This window comes from Artemia sp. Qi Xiang Cuo, chromosome 1, assembly GCF_049724085.1.
Source record: "Artemia sp. Qi Xiang Cuo chromosome 1, ASM4972408v1, whole genome shotgun sequence".
NCBI lineage: Eukaryota > Metazoa > Arthropoda > Branchiopoda > Anostraca > Artemiidae > Artemia > Artemia sp. Qi Xiang Cuo.
In genome coordinates, this window is record NC_142794.1 from 58,428,944 (window position 1) to 58,451,940 (window position 22,997).

A 22,997-nucleotide genomic window follows, 5' to 3' on the forward strand; every position below is an offset into this window, starting at 1 on the left:
AAGTTTGAGTCGAATAAATATAACTACAAACAAGAGTTTGGGTATCGTGTTACTGCAGAAGCCTAAAACCTGTTGCGTCATTGGCGCTTTACTGAAAACAGTTCTTTGGAATATTTTCACTTTTGTAACTTTAAGTAATCAAAAATTAATTAAAATTTAAGTGAATAAATATAAGCATATGTATATTAAATTGACAATGCACATTTTTTTTCAGTAAACTAATTTTATTTTTTTTTTTCGAAAAGCCCAGATTATAATCTGGCTTATAGTAAGCATAAGGGTTTTGAACCCAACTCACGTTAATTTATGCTCGTTTTGGGTTTGAATCTAATATTTATTTAATTTTTGTTCGTTTTGGGTTTCAGTTATTTATTGATACTGATTTGGGGTAGTTGTATGCTTGGTAGATTATATGATAGTCCGGACGCCAGGTGTTGAAAATGTGAACCATACCACGATGAAATGGGGCTGCTACGAGAATTAGCCTACCCTCCACCCCCTAAATTGACCATACGGATTCAAAAATACCAATGGCACTTGCTTGCGAGTGGTGGAACACTCCGAAACTTGACATTTTATTATATTTTGGTGTTTCATGCAAGAAAATGCGTGCTCCACAAAGTTTGAGGAGCAGTTTTCTGCTCAAATATAAATGTTTAGCAGCCATAGAATGTTTTCATATAAAACTAACACAATTATTTAAAAAAAATTGCACAGTTAAAAAAAAAATGGCAAAACATTATGAATCTTGAACAGTATTGGAATGTATAAAAAAAATCGTATCCACTAATAGATGTATAATTACATTAATTGTTGAAATATCCATCAGTTCAAGTTTTTTTTTTTTCACTGTAATTTCTATTTTAATTCTCAATGCTGTAAGAACTGGAAAATAACAAATTTGTAATATACGAGTAATTCGTTTTAAATGAAGCACCAATGGCGCAGAAGGCTTTAGGTTTTTACAGTTAAAAAAGGGGGCAGTATCCAAATTTTGCTTGCAGTGAAACTATATTTGTCTTGACCAATCTTGAAAAGAACTAATAAATTAAACTGAATATTTGATGCATAATGATATTAATTGCTAAAAGCTCATCAGTTCAAAATTTTACTGTAATTTTAATATTTATTTTCAATATTAAGTACAAAGGAAAACATTTGTAATATAATTCGTTTTCAGTAAACCCAAACTCTTGTTTGTATTTATTTTCATTCGAATCACACTTTATTCGCATATTCAATTTAAGTTTCACTAGTTTTAAGATCTATTTATTCATTTACATTCATAAATATTGTACGTTTTATTAGCTTTGATTTTGCATATAATATAAGCTCGTTTTAAGTTTAATTTATACTTTAATAGAAAAATATTTGGTTTCGTTTTAAGCTAGATTTTCATATTCAATCTAAGCATTACTCGCTTTAAGATCTATTTATTCATTTATATTATTACTTGTTGTATGTTTTTTGCTATGATTGTTTATTTAATTTACGTTCGTTTTGGGTTTCATTTATTCTTTAATAGTAATTTCTGGTGGTTTTGAGTTTGAATTTTAACAGGTATTTGTATCTCGTGAGTTTAAGTTTAAAATGACCTTTACTTTTTTTTGAAAAACTTATTTTTCGGAAAGTTTTTTTTTTAATTAATTTTTGTTCGTTTTTGAGTGCAAAAAGTTTCAATTTTTTTTTTGGCATGGGGGGGGGGGGTGCTTACTGTCCGATTATTCTTGACTTTAAAAAAGGTATCTAGAACTTTCAATTTAAATCGAATGAGGCTATTATCAAAGTCTATACGATTACAATAAGAACCTTATATATGAACCTTATAATAAGAACTCTTTTATAAAAACCTTATATATGAACTATAGACAGCTTGCATAACTTGTGGACAGCGATTGACAACAATGAATGGATTGAAAAAATAGCTCCAATAAGGGGGTTTAGACCATTTCACTTGCTGACACAAAGGGATCACGACTGTTTGGAATTGACCTTAATAGGAATTTGTGTGCCAAAGTAATTTTGCATCTATCACAGAGTATGTATTTTAACCTTATAATTGGATAATTATAATAGATTTCCTATGTGTTTTTCCCATACCAAACCCCTTCCCATAAGTTATAAACCCCCCTTAATAAGTTATGCCCCAGGGCATAACTTACAACTTCTACCCCTGGGCCCTGGTGGGCTGTGTCGACACCGGAGTTTTTATTATCAGAGCTTTGAACTATTTTAACAAAATGTCTATCTCAGAATTTTTATCTGATGCATTGAGGGCGTGACGGAGGGAGAGGGGCTAGTTGCACTTCAATCTCTTTTGACTCTTAAAAAGTGAACAAAAACTTTCAATTTCCAATCAAACGAGCCCTCTCTAAAGTTTATACGAGCATCCTTCCATAAGAAATAATATGAAGGATTCTGATAATCCTTAAATTAAAACCCGTGCCCTGGGGGCTGTGGGGAATTTCTCATCCTAAAAGACCTAATTTCCAGAACTTAAAACAAAGTTTAATAAAATGGCTGTCCCAAAATTTTGATTGAACGTGTTTGGGGAAAAGGTGGGCGTGAGAGGGGGTTAGTTGCCCTCAAATTAATTTCGACTATTACAAAGGGCACTAGCCCTCGGATTTTCCAATCGAATGAGCCTTTTTTTAAGTTTCTACGACACCGCCTTCTATAAAAACCTTATATGCCCCCAGGGCATAACTTAAAACCCTTGCCCTGATGGTTGTGGGGGATTGTCCTTCTCAAAAACATATTTTCTATCTGGAAATCAACTACGCTGAACAAAACGGCTATCTCAAAATTTTGATTGGATGTGTTTGGGGGAATGATGGGCGTGGGGGGGGGGCTAGTTGCCCTCAAATCCCTTTCGACTATTAAAAAGGGCACTAGCCCTTTGAATTTTCAATTGAGTGTGCCTGTTTTGAAGTTTCTACGACAGTGCCTTCTATAAAAACCTTATATGCCCCCAGGGCATAACTTAAAACTCTTGCTGAGGGTTTTGGGGGAGTGTCCTCCTCAGAAACATATTTTCTATCTGTGATGCAGCAATTCCGACCAAAATGGATATCTCAAAGGAGTGTTGGAAGTTTGGTTGGTACCTGTTGGGCGTAGGGGGGTGGGGCTAGTTGCCCACCAATCAATTTTGACTATTAAAAACGGCCCTATCCCTTTGAATTTCCAATCGAATGAGCCTTTTTTGAAGTTTCTACGACAACGCCTTCTACAAAAACCTTATATGCCCCCAGGGAATATCTTAAAACCCTTGCCCTGAAGGTTCTGGGGCAGTGTGCTCCTCGAAAACATATTTTCTATCAGGAAATCAACTACGCTGAACAAAATGGCTATCTCCAAAGTTTGATTGGATGTGTTTGGGGAAATGATGGGCGTAGGGGGAGGGCTAGCTGCCCTCCAATCACTTTCGACTATTAAAAAGGGCGCTAGCCCTTTAATTTCCAATCGAATGAGCCTGTTTTGAAGTTTCTACGACAACACCTTTTATAAAAACCCTAAATGCCCCCAGGGCATAACTTAAAACCTTTACCCTGAGGGTTGTGGGGGAGTGTCCTCCTCAAAAAAACATTTTCTATCTGGAAATCAACTACGATGAACAAAAATGGCTATCTCAAAATTTTGATTGGATGTGTCAAGGGGAATGATGGCCGTAGGGAGGGGGGGGGGGGGCTAGTTGCCCTTCAATCACTTTTGACTATTAAAAAGGGCACTATCCCTTTGAATTTCCAATCGAATGAGCCTTTTTTGAAGTTTCTACGACAACGCCATCTATAAAAACCATAAATGCCCCCAGTGCGTATCTTAAAACCCTTGCCCTGCAGGTTCTGGGGGAGTGTCCTCCTCAAAAACATATTTTCTATCTGGAAATCAACCACGCTGAACAAAATGGCTATCTCAAAATTTTTATTGGATGTGTTTGGGGAAATGATGGGCGTGGGAGGGGGGGGGGCTAGTTGCACTCCAATCCTTTTCGACCATTAAAAAGGGCACAAGCCCTTTAATTTCCAATTGAATGAGCCTGTTTTGAAGTTTCTACTACAACGCCTTCTATAAAAACCTTATATGCCCCCAGGGCATAACTTAAAACCCTTGCCCTGAGGGTTGTGGGGAAGTGTCCTCCTCAAAAATATATTTTCTATTTGGCAATCAACTACGCTGAACAAAATAGCTCTCTGAAAATTTTGATTGGATGTGTTTGGGAAAATGATGGACGTGGGGGGGAGGGGGCTAGTTATACTCCAATCATTTTCGACTATTAAAAAGGGCACTAGCCCTTTAATTTCCAGTCGAATGAGCATGTTTTGAAGTTTCTACGACAACGCCTTCTGTAAAAACCTTATATGTCCCCGGGACATAACTTAAAACCCTTGCCCTGAGGGTTTTGGGGGAGTATCCTCCTCAAAAATATATTTTTAATCTGGGAATCAACTACGCTGAACAAAATGGCTATCTCAAAATTTTGATTGGATGTGGTTGGGGAAATGATGGGCGTGGGGGGGGGGGGGGGAGGGGGGTAGTTACACTCCAATCCCTTTCGACTATTAAAAAGGGCACTAGCTCTTTAATTTCTAATTGAATGAGCCTGTTTTGAATTTTCTACGACAACTCCTTCTATAAAAACCTTATATGCCCCCAGGTCATAACTTAAAACCCTTGCCCTGAGGGTTGTTGGGGGGGCGGTATCCTCCTCGAAAATATATTTTCTATCTGGAAATCAACTACGCTGAACAAAATGGCTATCTCAAAATTTTGATTGGATGTGTTTGGGGAAATGATGGGTGTGGGGGGGGCTAGTTACAATCCAATCACTGTCGACTATTAAAAAGGGCACTAGCTCTTTAATTTCCAATTGAATGAGCCTGTTTTGAAGTTTCTACGACGACGCCTTCTATAAAAACCTTATATGCCCCCAGGGCATAACTTAAAACCCTTGCCCTGAGGGTTGTAGGGGGGGGGGTATCCTCCTCAAAAATATATTTTCTATCTGGAAATCAACTACGCTGAACAAAATGGCTATCTCAAAATTTTGATTGGATATGTTTGGGGGAATGATGGGCGTGGGGGGGGGGGGGCTATTTGCCCACCAAACACTTTGGACTATTAAAGGGCACTAGAACCCTCAATTTCCAAATGAATTAGCCCCCTTCCAAACTTCTAAGATGACCCCATCCATATTAAGTGCCACTTGGGAAAAAATATAATAAATAATAATAATAAAACATTGGAGCCGTATGGCCTTTACTATAGGCACTGCTACAGCGTTGCCTCTGATGCTATTGGTTATTGGTAAGCATATAGACGTTTTCAGGGTGTTTTTCCTGGGGGGGGGCGGGGGGGTGGGATTGAGTTACGTTGGTAGATCTTTCCATGGAGTAGTTCTTCATGGGGGAAGGTTTTTTAGCTTTTTATTTATTTAAAAAACGATCTGAAATTAAATTAAAAAACAAGTTTTTTCAACTGAAAGTAAGGAGTAACATAAAAGCTTGAATCGAACAGAAATTATTACGTATATGAGGGGGTTCGTCCTCTCGTCAATACCTCACCCTTTACGCTAAAGTATTTTAATAATTTCAAATGAGCTATTTATTCTAATTAAACGGCCTTTGTGATTCAGGGTCATTCTTAAGCAATTGGAACAAAATTCGAACTTTAGCGTAAAGAGTGAGGTATTGACGAGGGGGCGAACCCCTCATATTACCTATATGAGGAAGTTTGCCCCCTCGTCAATACCTCGATCTTCATGTTAAAGTTCGAATTTTGTAATATAATGGCCGATATAAACAACAATTTGTTTGTCTTATTTTCCGGAAAATCGTAGCATTTAATTTTACCTTAAGAAGCTTCATAACTATGATTTCTATAAGGTAATAAACAAAAGATATTTTATCTCTTCAGCTTGCGGTTGCTATTAAATAAAAAAAAAAAACAAGTTTTTTCTAACTTAAAGTAAGAAATAACATTAAAACTTAAAATGAACATAAATTATTACGTATATCTTTTAAAGATCTTTTCTTATATTCGTTTCAGTCATTTGAGAATTGCTCAACTTGTGACTCTCATTTTCATAAAAAACAGTTTTGACCTCTTTGACCGTTTTGTTTCTATGCCTAACAAAATTACTTCCGAAAATATCGCATATTTAAGTTACGTGGGAGAATCTTTCCATGGAGAAATTCCTCGTGGGCGAAGGGAATTTTCCATGGAGGGGGAGCTGGATTTCCCAACATTACTTAAAAAACAATCATCAATTAAATAAAAAACAAGTTTTTTCAACTGAAAGTAAGAAGCAACATTAAAACTTATAACGGACAGAAAATATTAGAAATGGGTTGCCTCTCCTCAATAGCTCGCTCTTGCGCTAAAATTTCTTTTTTAACTTTTAAAAAGAGGTTATTGTTCTAATTAAACAGCCCTCGTGATTCAGGATTCATTCTTAAACAACTGGAACAAAAATCAAACTTAGGTTATTATAAGGTTATTATTAGTTTAAAAAAGTAAAATTGATTTGCAAATTTTCGTTTTAATTATTCATCTACGGTGAGCCAAATTCAAAACCTACATTAATTCAAAACGATAATTAGGATTTATTTATTCATTTTTATTAGTACTTGTTTTATGTTTGTTGGCTATGATTGTTTATTTATTTACTGTTCATTTTGGGTTTCATTTATTCTTCAACAGTATTAAATAAAAAAAAAAGTATTTTTAACTGAAAGTAAAGTGACATTAAAACTTAAAACGAACAGAAATTATTCCGTATATGAAAGGAGTTGTCCCCTCCTCAACGCCCGGCTCTATACGCTAAAGTTTTTTTTTTTTTTATAAAGTAGAGTTGTGATAAAGAGTCAAACTTTAGCGTAAAGAGTGGGGCGTTGAGAAGGGGACAGCCCCTTTCATATACGGAATAATTTCTGTTCGTTTTAAGTTATAATGTCGCTCCTTACTTTCAGTTAGGAAAAACTTCTTTTTTTAATAAAAAAAAATCCAGCTTTAATGTTTTAAAAGGTGTTCAGTCTATAAAACGCTTGCGGTTCCCAACTGGTCAGGTTTGTTACCCTTTAAATTGCTTTCCAGAAAGGACTAGTCGAACTTTAGCGTGAAGATCAGGGGCTGGGGGCGGTAATCTTCTCGTACATAGGATAAATGCTGTTCGATTTCAATATAATTGTTTACTTTCATTTGAAAAATTATGTTTTATTTTATTTAATTGTAGATTGTACATAAGATTCATCCCTGGTTATATGAATTAATAAACAAAGCTATGCAATCCGTCATGCTAATGTGGAATCTGAGGGCTAATCTATCCAAGGAAACCGAACTGGAATATAGTTAATTTAAAGAAAAGAAAAAACGAGAGGCCTTATTTATGGCCATTTTCTGTCCTAGTAGCAGTGTAAACTCATTTGGGTTTAGTCTAAAAGTATATAAGGCTGAGATAACTTTTGGTACTTTCGCATTATATGGGCCCCTCTAAAGAAGTCCAACAAGAGATGCCACAGTCAAACGGCAGAGACGCTTTGAAAAACCCGTTTTTACAAGATGATTCAAGACACCGCTGAGAGAAATACTTTGTCTTGCGTGGTTTTAATTCCGTATACGATATTAAACTGTGTTTTTTTTTAGTTTAGATGGGGAAAAAGGTACTTAGGTTAGGTTAGGTTACGTATTTAATATAATAAATGCAATGCTTTGCCCCCCCCCCCACTCTCCCTAATGTGCAAATATATAGCCCAAATTTGTTTCTAAACTATTAAATAGTCATCCTATTTTATTTTATTTCATTAGCATTATCCAAACTTGACTTTTTAAAAAGGCCCATCTAATGCGAAAGTACCGAACTTTTTGTATATCACCATTTCATCACCAATTAGCACAGATCAAGTCGTACTATAGGAAATATCAAAGCAGGCTGATATCCATAAACAACATAGTAGGGTGTTTTTAGGATGTTTTCTCTAGTCTGTGATTTGCGCACCACCGTCACCGTCTTATCAGCTCAATGAAAATTTCCTTTTTTAAAATCCTATAAAAATTGAAAGACGGATATAAGAAAACTTAGAAAGCCTTGTTTATGTCAATTTCTTTCTCAAGGCCAGAGTCTTGGTTACGGCTTCGTAAACTACCATCGGATAGAAGATGCGGATAAAGCCATTAACACTTTAAATGGACTACGCCTGCAAAATAAAACAATCAAGGTAAGAAGCATAAATGTATTTATATATTTATATATTAGAAAGCAACTTTAACCGAGAATGAAAACAGCCCATCAAACAATTACCATATCAACCTACGAAGCATAACAAAGACTACCTTTCATAGAAAAGAAACATTTCAGGTAAAGTATTAAGAAAATCAACATCTCTTCGACAGCGGGGATCAATTTTATTACATAATTAAGTTTTCGCTTTTTTAACCAGGGCTCACAATTTTCTTAACAACCTTAAGTGAGTCTTTGATTCAATACATATGTTTTAAAGATGAAGTAAAGGTGTCAGAAATGAATTCTATGCATTCAAGGAAAAAAAAAGACAAGAGTTCGAGCTCTTGTTGCGTTGAAATACGACGACGGCTAAGCCGTCTAAAGACAAAGTTGTATATACAGCATATTTTGTCACTTCAAAATACTCCTTGTGAATGACATTATAAAAACATGATAGTACCTCCTTTGCCAATGAAAATACCACCCAACTGTATAGTACATGTCTGCTGAAATTTATTTGTCCTCACGTTCCTTTTTCATTAAATCCTGTTTTCTGTTTGATCTTTAAACAGACTATCCATGTTGTCAATTGTATAAAGTAAGTCTTTATCCTAAGCTCGATTATCAGTACGACTTGGGGCACCTGGTCGCGACACATTTTTTGTCATTTGGATTAAAGCTTAATTAACCAGAAAAAAAATCCTGGAAACTTTATGCTTCTTCGGGAAAATTTTTTTAGCATCAAAAGAGCTGACATGTTTTTAATTTCATTGATAATTCTTCCAAAAATCTGTTTGAAATCCATTCATATTTCTTCGATCTTGAATTTCTTGCGTATCTAGCTGGATTTAATCTCAAACTCAGTCCTTGACTGAGTTCGTAATGTGAAGAAGATTCTGAAAACTCGAGTTGGGAACACGTTCCGATGGTGGATTCCGCGTTACTTAGCTGTTCACCCAAGAAATTTGTGAACATTTCTATTGCGCCAGTAGGGTCAGTGTAAGGGTTTTTTTCTATTGCTTAAAGCCTAAGAAACTTAGAAAAAGACCCGGATTCTCTTTTTGAAGTATTCAGTTTCGTTTGAGCATCAATAAATACATAATTACAAGAATTCAGAATTAGTACATTTTATAGACCAAATCTTGTTAAAATCAAGGTTCTAGGTGAAACCTTAATAAAATCATGGAAAGGTTTTCCTGTTGTCTGTGACAAGAAACAACGGACAGTTAAGATTCATCGCAGAAATTAAATCTATGATCTCTTTTTTAAATAATAAAAAAAAAAAAACGCTTCTTGGATGGTTTCTATGCTGTTTTTGCTAGTAATTTTTTTTAAAGATTGCCAATCATACTAATGGGGAAATCCTTGTTCTGTAGATTGAGATTTTACTTCTGAACTATCCAAAGAACTAGTCAGACGAAAGGCGTGGAAAAAAAATATGGCTTTTACTCTCTTGTGAGGACCGGAGAAAAAAAATAGTTTGCTCCCTTCCGCCAAAATTCTAAGTAACCTTACCAAAATACTCGTTTGTCTTTATGCTTCAGGTACAAAAAAAAATGTGTACTCTCTTGTGAGCATCTGGAAACCAACTGCTTCTGATTGTAAAAATGCACCAGAGAAATTTACCCGCTGTACAGAATTATGTGAATATGTTTGAGTAATCTTATATTCGAATAATTATGTGATAGATTACTAATTTTCGGAGGAAAACGGAGACTTACCAATGATACACACGAAGATTTTACGTGAAATGGCGCGTAATGATTAAAATAAATTCCATAACCCAGCCTAAATAAAATAACTATAATTTTTAATAGGAGCTCCTTAAATCACCATCTATCGCGAATATTGGGTTTAGACCCCGGCGCCGCCGGTAAGGTGTTGGCGGCGCGCCGCCGGCGCGATCAATGTTGACCACAAACATTAATGTTTTCATCAGTCTTTATCAAATCACAGCTTCAATTTACAACAGATTCGAGCCTATTCATGAATTCAAAAATTCACAAGTCACTGGCTGGAAACTGGTCTTCTTCGTTATTCATCAAGAGAAGTAGAAATCTGGTAGAAACGAAATGGCTGTGGCGTTTCAGAAACCTTGCATAATACGAGTAGTTGAAGTATTTATTAGCCATGTATTCTTAACATAAATAATTATCAAAATTTGTAGTTTTTTTATCAACCAATACTGCATACAAAATTTCAAATACCGTATAACAAAATTCGTCAGTTATGTGGGTAAAAACTTAGAACGTAGCATTGGACTTAGAAGCTTAATATTTTTCATAATGCCCTTTTCCTATATCTAATTTGTCACATTTAAAACAGTTGAAATGGGCGACTTTGATATTGATTGTTTTTTTTGCTCTTTTGGATTCCTAAGAAGCCTTCTATTACTAAAAACTGATTTTTAATTACAATTTTTTAAAAATGAATTTTAAAGTTTTTTTGGCTTCTTTATAGAATATATGTCATGTAGGCTAAGGCTGAACTACTGTTTTTTTATCGCTTTTGGCTGCTCTTTTGGATATTATTCATTTTCGTTTTGGGGATTCATTCCAAATTATAAACTGATAAATACCTAATATCAGTCAAATTATAAACTGCATCTAAAAGGAGTAAATTAATCAAATTGCAAAATACATGATGAACACTTCATATGAGAACACTTCAATAACATTGAAACAAAAAACACTTAATAATTTATTCGCTATGAAGAAACATGAAGTACCAGCTATTTTCTTACGTATAAAATGAAAAGCTCATCTGTTTTAAGTGCAATTAAAAATTACACTTAATGAAATAATATGCAGACTGAAGTAGCTCCAGGAAGATGTTGAAATGTTCATCCTAGTTCGTCACTTTTAATCCAAGCAAAATGTTAGGACACTTAGTATCAGTTATGGAGTTTAAGCTTTGAATTCCAAATGCTCACAAGAATTACCAAATTTAAGAAAGTCGCAACAATAAGTCACCTTTGGTCAAAATACTTAGACTCCTCTTTGATCCCTACCCAGGATCAAAGCTTCTGCTATGGTCATTTCCATGGAAATCTCCAAAGAGTTTCTTTTTAAAATATCTTTCAAGCGTAGTTAGGGATATTTAGACTTTTTTGCTTTTCTTCAAAAATTAGAAAAAAGTGTTATAATATTCCAAACGTTACATTTGTGCATATTTTTGGTAATCATTTGTGGGGTGATCGAATTTTCTAAACCACTGTAGATACTTAAGAACGTTGCAACATCTAGTACCCTGAGGTCATAAGACTGTCAAAGACTCCTCCTTGAACCTCCCAAATTGAAAGCTATTATTATGACCTGGCCTTTTAATGTAACCTGGGCACTGGACCAAGGGCGCCATTGTTACTCGAGCGCACCGTTAGGTGGGGATGTCGATATCGCTTTCGTCACACCAATTCGTTTTAGTGTGAATCTGCCTGGTACATATGAATGAATGTTTTCAAAGTAAACCCGTTTCATCAATAGGAAAAAAACTGGAATGGACGCATATGTCCCTTTCCCTTTGGACGATAAAACCATGCAAGTGCTACATCAAGTATAACTCACGAAAATCTTGTTAATTTTGTCAACTTTTCAACTTTTTGGCATCCCTGCTTGCAATAAAAAAATCAAGGTACAATCACTTAAATATAATAACTCCCTAGGCCCCCCTTCTGGATACCATCTTTATATGATATCGTATCTTCTTTAAATAAAAAAAAAAAATTAATCTATTGGCACCTCTTCTTTAAAAAAAATAAATGTTTTATATGTTAAATAGTATAGTTCAATACCCCCCCCCCCCTCTGGATACCAACTTTATTCTATGCCACTTCTGCTTTAAATTAAAAAAAATGGACTTTTTGGGATTCCTGCTTTCAATAAATAAAATTTCGAGCTATTATAATTTAAATATAATACCTCCCTACCCCCCCTCTGGATACCACCTTGATAGGATACCGTCTCAGCTTACATTAGAAAAATAATTTACTGAATAATTAACAAGGTCACTATATGGTTCAAACAAACACGCATAATAACGTTAAAAAGCTTAGTGTTCATTGAAAAAAAATTAAGGGTATGAGTAAAGGGGTACCAATACATCAACAAAAATGTCGAAATTATTCAGATATATCTCAAATTATTGGAAAACTGAGTGATAGATTCGCCATGGCATTCCATAAGATCCAAAGAATCGAATTAAAAGGGAGCACACACAAAAGCCAAATAAAGCTAGTAGCCTATGAGAAATCACAAAATACCCAAGACAATGAACAAGTCCTAATGGGGGGCCCTGGGTCTATCAATATATTTCAATGGTTTCCCAGGGAATTTGATATCCTTTTCTTCTGTCTCCACTTTAAATGAAAAAAAATTATTATCTTTTTGGCATCCCTGCTTTCAATAAAAAAAAATGAGGTATTATAATTTAAAAATGATAGCCCCCTATCCCCCTCCCCTTTATGAAATAATTCACAATTTATTTGTAAAACCTGTTTTTAGGGTAACTTCCGTTTTAGTCTTTAATTCCCCAGCCATGTGCATATCTTAGGCTATATCGAAATTTTGTCTCAGCCGAAGGCTGTTTTTTTTTTTTTGGGGGGGGGGGGTAAAAATTTTCCAGAAAAAATATTTTATTTTCTATCAGGTGTTCAATAATTGAATATTAAACATTAAGAACATCTTATATAAAAACAGCAAAAAAAAAAAATCTGCAAACTTACAATTCAGCTGTAGAAACAATCTGTCGGCTGTGAATTTCAAAGTCCAACAAAAGGCTGAAGCTGTATAGTAGTGAATGCGTTCTTTAATTCTATTCAACTTGAAAATAAAATTCTTGACTACGAATGATGGAAGAAATAGCGATTGGGAAACTGGATTCGAAATGATTTAAACACATTTCATAAAGACGATACTCTTTTTTGTCAACATATGAAGAACTATGTATATTGCAATATATGCAATAGAATTTTGCCTCTGTTTGGTTTTTATGCATAAAAACAAAAGAGGCGAAAATTAATAAACCAAAGAGTAGTGAAGAATTAGGGTATGCAAAGTAATATTTGGCAGGGAAAGTCACTGGTGATAAATCACTAGGGGTGGCACCGTGATTGCGTGGTTTTCGGGGATTCGGAGAACCAAATTTTTTTCGGGGTGACGCATAGATTTTCGGGGAAATACCCGAAAATTTGGGGATAGTACAAGCTCTGCTTGATTTCTAATCAGGAAAATTGAAATACTAAAACCCACGAGAAGGAAAAGCTCCGACTTTCCGGTTGACGCAATAAAGAATTGCCGCAAAATTAATTTAAAGTCGATCGAACGCCGCCGCCTCTGCCGGCGGCGGCGTGCCTGCGGCGCGCCAGCGGCGTTACGACTCTTCGGCGGCGTTCGACCGGGCCTCTCGTCGGTGGCGTTCGGTCGATCCGCCGGCGCGGCGTCGGGGTCTAATTGGGTTGCATTCTGAGAATAGTAAAATGCACATGGAGACTTGTACTTTTTCGTGGTCTAGCTTTTCTAAAAGATCTGCACCCCTACCCAAGACTTCGCCAAGAGGAAGAGATTAGAAGGTTTGACCCCCCCCCTCCGAAATGTTTGTCCGACTTGTAAAAACGTAACAAAAATGAATATAAACAAATTTTGGATGCGTTTTCAAAGTTTTTTTTTAAACCTTCCCCCCGAAAAAAATCCTGGATACGTTCCTGCCCCTACCCTTTCCCCTTGAAAAATGAAACACAAATGTAAAGTTCTTTTTTTTCGAAACCTGTCGCTAAAATTTAAAACATTTGCTCTTTGTCCCGTCCAAACTCATCAGAATTTTGGACAGTATCTTGTATACATCTTTTCTTTTGTTGCTTTAAATGTCGAGTTATACAAGCTCTAACGTGTGTGCAGGTATGACATTTAGAGTTCTAAATGGTTTGTGCAATGATTTCGTGTGACTTGGTTGGACTGAAAACTTTTTTTTACTCTATTCTTGGTTTTCGCTTGAAACTAATAATAAGCTTGTATTTCTGGCGGTACTTCGTGAATTTCTTTGATCTTCTAAAGTGTTGCCAAAATGCAATGTGGAAAACTGTACAATTAGGGACGGTCAGAGACGTTTGACACCTTGTCCAAGTCAACCAATCTCGAAGTTTGTGCCGTTTAAGGCTAAGTCCGCTTCCAAGTTTTTTTTTTTTTTTAATTAAGCATTAGTGCAATCACTTCGATTTTATGTTCTTTTTATTTTCTTAACAAACTTCATTTTGGTTTTATTATACCAGGAATTGAGAAAATGTTTTGAAAATGGGTACCTGGAGAAATCTGTGGAATGTAAACAGGAAGGGTGTGCAAAAACACAGGATGGCTGGCCCCCTTTGCACTTACTGGCTGAAGGACCATGAAACAGAGATCAACACTGCAAGCCAATCTTTTTACCCCCATGAGTGGTCATATCGTTTAAGTATCTATGGCGGTTTTAAAATTACTCAAGATGACAAATGACTGAACAGCTAAAGAAAAAGGCATGGAACAAGGAACAGCAAAATCACATTGAATTGCAAAGGAAAACGTTGGACGACGAAATATGCGATTTGAAGACAAAGCAAAATTGTAATAGAATAAAACTGTGAAGCTGTTTAGCGTGCTTGAGCGGTAAAAAGACAAAGCAAAATTACAATAGAATGAAGGAATGTGTTAGTTTAGCTTGTGTTAGTCTATGATTGATAAGCAGGAAGAAGGAGTTAAGTTTACTATTTACAAGATGACAAATGACTCTGAACTGGAACATTCTTGGTTTTTACTGAATTATATAATAACGCAATTAAAGCAAAAATATGACGACTGGGGAAAAGCTGGGAAAGAAGTTTTTATGTATTTATGATTTCAGGCGGAATAACACATTATTTTGAACAAATCTAAGCAGCCACAGTAAAAGGCATGGAACAAAGTCTTAGGTAATGTTGCAGGAAAAGGAAGCACAAACGAGATCTGTGGCTAGAAGACATTTGACAAACAGTGTCACAACGAATAGCCTACATCGAACCGTAAATGAAATCTGCGGTTAGAATAGAAGAGAAGCAACAGTGAGAATCACAATGACTCCCATAAGAAAACAAATCCTATAAAATGGATGATTCTTTGATCCTGAAGAATCTTCAGGATGATTCTGAAGGAAGGATTGAATTCCCACCAGAATTTCTTTACTCAATTGAAATTGCTTATTTGGCACCTCATGACTTAAAACTAAAAAGCAATGAATATATATACTCCCTTTAAATGAACAACTATGTATTTATTTATGTATGTATGCATGCATATTTTTTTCTTAAGAACGATTTTGACTGAATCCAAACAGCTTAAGCAAAAGGCATGATAAAATGTCTGATCTAATAAAGCACGACAGTGAATTGCAAACGAGATCTACGGCTAGAAGACATGCCATTAAAAAACTCAAACGAAATTAATGGAAAACAAAATTTGCGATCATAAGAAAAACGACAGGGATGATCACATGAATCGTAAATAAAATCTGCGGTTAGAAGAGAAGCAACAGTGAGAATCACAGCGAGTCCGAGAAGAAAACGAATCCTATAAAATAAACCATTTTTTTTATGTATTTACAGTAAGGAGGAATTGAATTCACGCCAAAATTTCTTAGATTACGCTTATAAAGATTAGAGAATCAAATATATACAAGCCTGTCGCGTACTGAGTAACGGGGCCCGGGCGAAGCCCAAGTTCCCTGTACTATATAGTATATATATATATATATATATATATATATATATATATATATATATATATATATATATATATATATATATATATATATATATATATATATATATATATATATATATATATATATATATATATATATATATATATATATATATATATATATATATATATATATATATATATATATATATGAATATGGACTGGATAAATCGTTCATAATGACAAAAGAGAAGCCGAGGCAAAAGTTAAAGGTAAAATAAAAAAAAATGTAATTTTACAAAGGCATAACTTCTAATTTACGGTCCATTTGGACGTGATGACATCAGAAAAAGACTCTAATTGTCTGCTTTTAGAAGACAAGCGACAGTGAGAACCAATATATAGAAGCCAGCCGCGTGCCGAGTGCCGGGCCCCGGCGGTACTGTATTGTATCTCGGGATACTCTTGGGAAAATTGGTATCTTGGGATACTCTCGCATAAAAAACGATCTAGATAGGTCAGAAGTCTGAGGAAAGTCGTTAAGAGCCTTAATTTTGGTTTTGCAAATTACGTCATGTAGAAAAAATTACAATGACGTTATGCATGTGAACAATTACAAAGACGTCATGTCAGTCATGGCATCAAGACATTTTATGACATCATTCCTCTTATGTAAGCAACGTATGTTTCCAAATGTAGTCAGTTATATTTATCTAACGCAAACATTTATTTATCCAGTACAATGTCTAAAGGAGCACTCCCAAAAAAGAAAATTTGCAGTTGTATTTTACTATGAATGAGGATTCTGCGGAACCAATACCTAAACTATGAAACGTGATAGGATGTGAAAATCAACAACCTGGACCATCAGTTGCGACACCACCAATACGGGAAGCTAAAGAAAAGGTCATTGCTAAAGTAGCTGAAGTAATCAAAATCCCAAAACGTGTCGAAAATGAAAATGAACGGCAAAGACACGCGCGGTTAGAAGAAATAAGACACCGAGCAAGGGAGCGAGTCAAACGACAATTAAAGCGTGTTAAAAGTGAAAATGAACAGCAAAGCCCCTCGGGGTTAGAAGATATACTACACCGAGCCAGTGAGCGAGTCAAAATGAAAATGAAGAGGAAAGACATACACGGTTAGAAGAAAAGCCGCGGCGTGTCAAAAATAAAATGAAGAGCAAAGACACACACAGTTAGAAGACATGCCGAGAAGACACCGAGAAGACACCGCACATGTAAGCAAGTCAAAAATGAAAATGAAGAGCAAATACATAAGCCGTTAGAAGAACAGCGGCGGCTTGTCAATAATGAAAAAGAAGAGCAAAAACACGCGCGGTTAGAAGACACGCGACACCGAACAAGTGAGCAAATCAATGAAAATCCACCTGGACAGCGAGAATCAAAACGTGTCAAAATACCTTTGCCTAGCATACCTTTGTTAAAAAAAACAAAGGTTCGGCGATATGTATTTCATAATGACGAAAGATCAGCCGAGGTAAAACGAACCAAACAAATTAAAAATGATATCGAGGATGATTGAGTTTTGAATTTTGACATGGATGAGGTCATCAATGCCTACCATACCTTTGAAATCAAAATATGGACTAGATAAATCGTTGGAAGAAAAAGAAGTGTTTTTCCCACTACCTGAACAATTTAAAGAAACATAAGGTTCGGCGATATTTCTTTCATAATGACAAAAGACGATCCAAGGCAAAAGAAGAAGTTTTGTCCCACCACCTGAAAAACTAAAAGAAACAAAGGTGGTCGTCAACGTCTTCCATACCTTTGAAAATAGAAAACCTGGACTCGATAAATCGCTGGAAGAAGAAGAAGTTTTTGTCCCACCGCATGAACAATTAAAAGAAACAAAGGTTCGGCAACATGTCTTTCATAATGATAAAAGACAACCCGCGGCAAAACTTAAAGGTCCAATGAAAAAATATAATTTTACAAAGGTACCACTTCTAATTTAAGGTCCATAACAACGTCATGACATCAAGAAAAGGGTCAAATTGAATGCGTTTAGAAGACAAGTGACAGTGAGGATGTATATATAGAAGCCTGCAGCCTGCCGAGTGCAGGGGCCCGGTGGTACATGTGTGTCTTGTAAGACATGTTTAGCCATGGTTGGACAATCTCAAATACTGTCATGAGAAAAAACAAGATTAAAAAAAGATAATAATACTCTTTACTTAAAGCAAAAATTATAAAAATCTCAAAAATTAAAAAAGAGATTAGATTGAAGACTGGACCAATCACTGGTATTTGGTCAGTTTTAGATAATTAAAATCGAAATTTCAATTTCACAAACAGTTTTAATACTTCTTTTTAAATTACAATATTAATTTTTCTATCACAGAGTTTCTTCACCTTCTAAAGTTGGCAGACTTGTAAATAGAAGCATTATTTCACGAACCACTAGAAAAATGGAAATATTTTTTTTTTAAATAATTATTGCTAGGCACGTACATCAATTGTTGCCTCGGAAGGAGCACCAAATTCTTAAAAATAGAAATAAAACAGGCAAATTAAAATTTAATCATTTATAAAATCTAAAAAAATCATCTAGTTTTGGTTGCAGGACCGTATCCAAGATTTTTTTCGGGGGGTTTACACAAGGATTTTTTTCGGGGGGAGGGGGGTACGAAAAAAGACTTTGAAAATGCATCAAAAATTTGTTCATATTTATTTTTGTTACGTTTTTATTAGTCGGACAAACATTTCGGGGGGAGGGGTAAACCCAACCCCTCTGGATATGGTTTTGCCCAGTTGAAACTTTTTTTTTTATTGAGTAAAAAGCGGTGATTAAGTGACCACTGCGGGAAATTTATGTAGACTAGTGTGCTGGACCGAGAATCGCCGGTTGTATCGGAAGCACGGCTAATAAACTAAGTTTTTATTGACAGATAATGCTATTAGTGACATTATGGAAAAACCAAATTATTTTGCCACTATAATAAATGTTCAATAAATATTTCAATTGACAGCACAATTGACTCAGTTTCGGATGAGGAACTCTTTAACGGACCTAATCAAACAAGGATTATAATTAAAAGAAAATTATGATGGGTTTGCTAACTAAGATGAATATTTTCAGAATTGCTAATGAAACGATCTATGTCTTTGGTTCACACTCTGCCTTTAGCATTTTCTTGGCAACCAACTGAAAAAGTAGAAATTATTCCCAGGAGTGAAGTAAAGTAAATATTTGCATATTCAAGCAACGAGGAAAGTGTCGAAATACGGAATTCATTATTTCACCAGATATTGCTATAAACATTTGCACATTTTCCAAATATTTCACTAGACCATAGTATATCTCTGGATCACCAAGGTTATCTCACCAAGGAGTTTTTTTTTCCTTGATCTAAAACATTTCTAAGATTTTCAATCTAAGATATTCAAGGTTTTCAAAACATAAGCAAAATTTTCGTATTTTTAACTTATTTCACTAAACATCCTCCTTCCTGCCAAACAGCAAAAGACTTTAAACATAGAGGCGTGGAATAGCAATAAACAAGAAAAAGTTGAATTGTAACCTGAAAACTAGAAAGATATCACAGAAAAAAAAAAAATTCAAATAGGTTTCTAGTACTATGATTTCTCTATAAACATTACAAATAGTTTCACCATGTCTGAGTCTGTTAAACGAAGGCTCCACCGAAGATTTCACTTCAACTAAAGCGGTTTTCCTTAGAATTGTGTGAAATTTCTCTTCCAAAATGCAAAATGTTTGTAATTTTCATGTCGGTAAAATGCTTATTTAATTTGCTTTAGAAAAATAAACTATTCCTAAAGATAATAATCTTACAGAGGCTTTGGCTGTAAGACTAAGCTTAGGAGCGAGGGGGCAACCACTTTCAAAAATCACATATACCAGGTGGCGCGTGCCGAGTGTGGTGAAAGTGTGCCAAGCGTCCGTTCCAAGCGTGGGGTAACTTTGCCAAGTGTCGTAGAAATATGTTAGACGAGGTGCAAAGTGGGATAGGCCGGTGGAGGTGTGCCCTTATACAGATTTGTGTCAAGCCTATATATAAAACCCTGAGTTTTGCTAAACATAGCAAAACAAACGATCTATTAAATAATAACGGATTAAAATGGCCAGAAAGATTAATATGGGTGGTAGTTTGTTGCTATTAAGAAAATCGAACGTAGGCTATATACACTTGAACACTGGCTTCAAATGCAACAATTCCAACAAAGAAAAAACAAAAGGGCAGGGCCGTATCCAGGATTCTTTTTCGCGGGGTACTTTGCACAAGGATTTTTTTCGGGGGGAGGGGGTTACACAAAAAAAACTCATAAAACGCATAAAAATGTGTTTATATGCATTTTTGTTACGTTTTACGAGTCAAACAGACATTTCGGGGGGGGGGGGAGGTCAAACCCCTAATTACCCCCCCCCCTCCTGGATACGGCCTTGCAAAAGGGGTTCGCCCGATGTATTTTTTTTATTACTGGTTTGCCAGCAAATAAATACCCGATGAAAGCCCAACAGTGTTTTTTGATTTTTTATTTATTTTTTTAACGGCTTCAAACTTCATCCATAACTAGAATATTATGGTTGAAAACTGTGGCTTATCGGAGATTTCACTGAATATTAAAATTTAGCTTAAACTCTAAATCGTATTTCAACAGTTTCGTTGTCAAAAAGAAAAGATGGACACAACTTTAAAATTATTTCCACAGTTAACAAATAATAAAAATATGTCCATTAAAAAAGAATGTGGATTGATTTGATAGAAAATGTTTACAAAAAAACTTTTTAAAAGAAAAATAAAGAACAATCTTAAAACCTAAAATGAGCAATATAAATCCGTTTAATAAGTCAAACCTAAAACAAACAAAAATAATTATGAATAACAGAAACCTTAAATTCCGAAAATTCTGAAATCCTTAATTCTGAAAAATAAAGTTTAGCTGTTGAAATTTTGCCCTTGGCGTTCCAAAATGTGCACCAGGTGACAGTAGGTGCCTCCCCTCATTTAGGAGCTCGTATTAATTAAGATTCAAACATGAATTGAAAATCAAATAATGGGAGCGGGCCATCCCGGGGATTTTATCAGAACCGTGTGTTAACAATTTCCAGTGGTTTTCCTGAATTTTTCACTTGAATCGGTGCTGATTTTCACTGAAGCACATCGACATACATTAGATTGAATAAATTCTTGTTCTTTTTTCAGGTTTCGTTTGCTCGTCCCAGTAGTGAAACCATAAAAGGTGCCAATCTCTACGTGAGTGGATTGCCCAAAAATATGACACAACAGGACATTGAACAGCTGTTTGCACCCTTTGGCAAAATCATCACATCTAGAATATTATGTGATAACATTACAGGTAAAAAAAAAGAAAAAAAGAAAGCATGTTTTTGTTAGTAGCCTACCTAAAAGGCCGCGAAATTACTTAAGACTGATACTGGCCGTCTAGTATACTCAGGGTACTTACATATTATCCAGAACGGTTCTGGCCCCCCCCCCCGGAAAATTTTTCTTTTGGTTATTTTAAAATTATGGAATTTTAGTGTAAGCGTCACATTTTCAGCAGTATTGCCACGTTGAACCGTAAAAATAAATTAGCAAAACTAAATAGTCAAATTTGACAACACTTTTCGGTCATAAACTTAAACAATAACAATCTCCTGATTCCCAAAGAGATTTAAACCTTTTTAAGCTGTTTGGTGCCATAAGTTCTTAGCTATATATTATTAGCATAGCTTGTCATATGTTCTTAGGGTTGATCTCAATTAAATGCAGTAGGGGTTACTTAGTGCAGGTAAACTTATTCATGGATTTGTCTGATTTCAAAACAAGTGGCAAATGTGAAACAGAGCATGCGCATTTTTTTTCATGAGACATAGTTTCATATGTTGCTCCGTAGTTGTAATCCATCAAGTAGCGAATAATTGAAATTGAATTGATTGGTTAACGTATTCGAATTTAATTATTACGGCCTGCAAAATTTTAAAATGCTTCTGGTATTTTTTCATTAATCCTTTTTGTCAAAATAAGTCTTTCATCCAGTTCTCAAATAATGGTCTTTTGGACTTCAGTCTTCCGAAAGGTAATGACAAGCAGTCAAAAGAGAAAACCGATTTTGCACATCACTCCAAAATGGAGGAGCAATAAAAACTGAGCTTCTTAATTGCCAGTTGGCGAACGTCGTCAAAACTAAGGAAAATCTAATGTTGGTTTTGTGTTTTATTTTGACTGTCGAACATTCTAAACCTATATTTTTATGAGGTTTTGAACCAGGTGAAACTGGTCTCATATTGGCGATTCATGTCTGCCAATTTACTTAACTCAGGAGCAACAAATTCAGTTTGAACCAATTTAAATTTCTTTCGATGTTTGAACTTATTAAAACGTCAGATCACAGACGTAATTTATAGATTTGTTAAAAAAAAACTTTTCTAAAGAGGAAGTCTTCAAAGAAAAGTAAAAAGCTACAAGTGAAATAATAGTTCAAACTTAAAATGAGTAGAAATTGTTATCAATGAATAAATGAAACCCAAAATGAACAGAAATTACTATAAATAATCAAGTGAAACTTGAAGTGAACAGACCACAAACAGGAGTAAAGCTAACACCCTCTAAGCTTTCTAAATGCCGAAGCGGCAATTGCACTTTATAAAAAAAAACAGTGTTTGTTTCGAACAGTGTGTTTTTATTTGTTATAACATCTACAAAAAAGAACGAAAAAATCATATTCACCAAGATTACTGAATAAAACTTGTGGGTGAAAGTAGAATGATTGTTTAATGTGTAACGATATTCATCCTTAGAATTCTCAGCAGTTTTGGGGATATTAATGTGATAAAAAAATTCTAGAAATATTTTTTGTTTTCGCTAAAAGGAAAATGTCGCTCTGGTCTTTAGAAGGCTAAGGGGACTGTAAGCCCTATTCTGATTTTTGGTCATTTCTGTTTGTTCTAAAGGAGGCTGACCCTTTAAGAATCAATGCAACCAGATTCGTTACTGGTTGTGGTTCTCTTGGTTCTAAAGGTGTCTTTATGGACAGAGATTTTTCGCCAATCGATATTAAAAAAAAGAAAAAAAAAATCCGCACTAAGAA

General features: G+C 35.0%; 1 protein-coding gene across 2 annotated transcripts in view; it reads left to right on the plus strand.

Annotated features, from left to right (window-relative positions):
- The window catches only part of LOC148956521 (ELAV-like protein 2), a 117,811-nt gene that overhangs the window by 37,371 nt on the left and 57,443 nt on the right, over nucleotides 1-22,997 (plus strand). For both annotated transcript variants that reach the window (XM_089085701.1, XM_089085709.1), the window contains exons 3-4: nucleotides 8,110-8,213; nucleotides 21,110-21,263. In XM_089085701.1, the coding sequence (XP_088941827.1) occupies nucleotides 8,110-8,213; nucleotides 21,110-21,263 (258 nt within the window). The remainder of the gene's footprint in view (nucleotides 1-8,109; nucleotides 8,214-21,109; nucleotides 21,264-22,997) is intronic.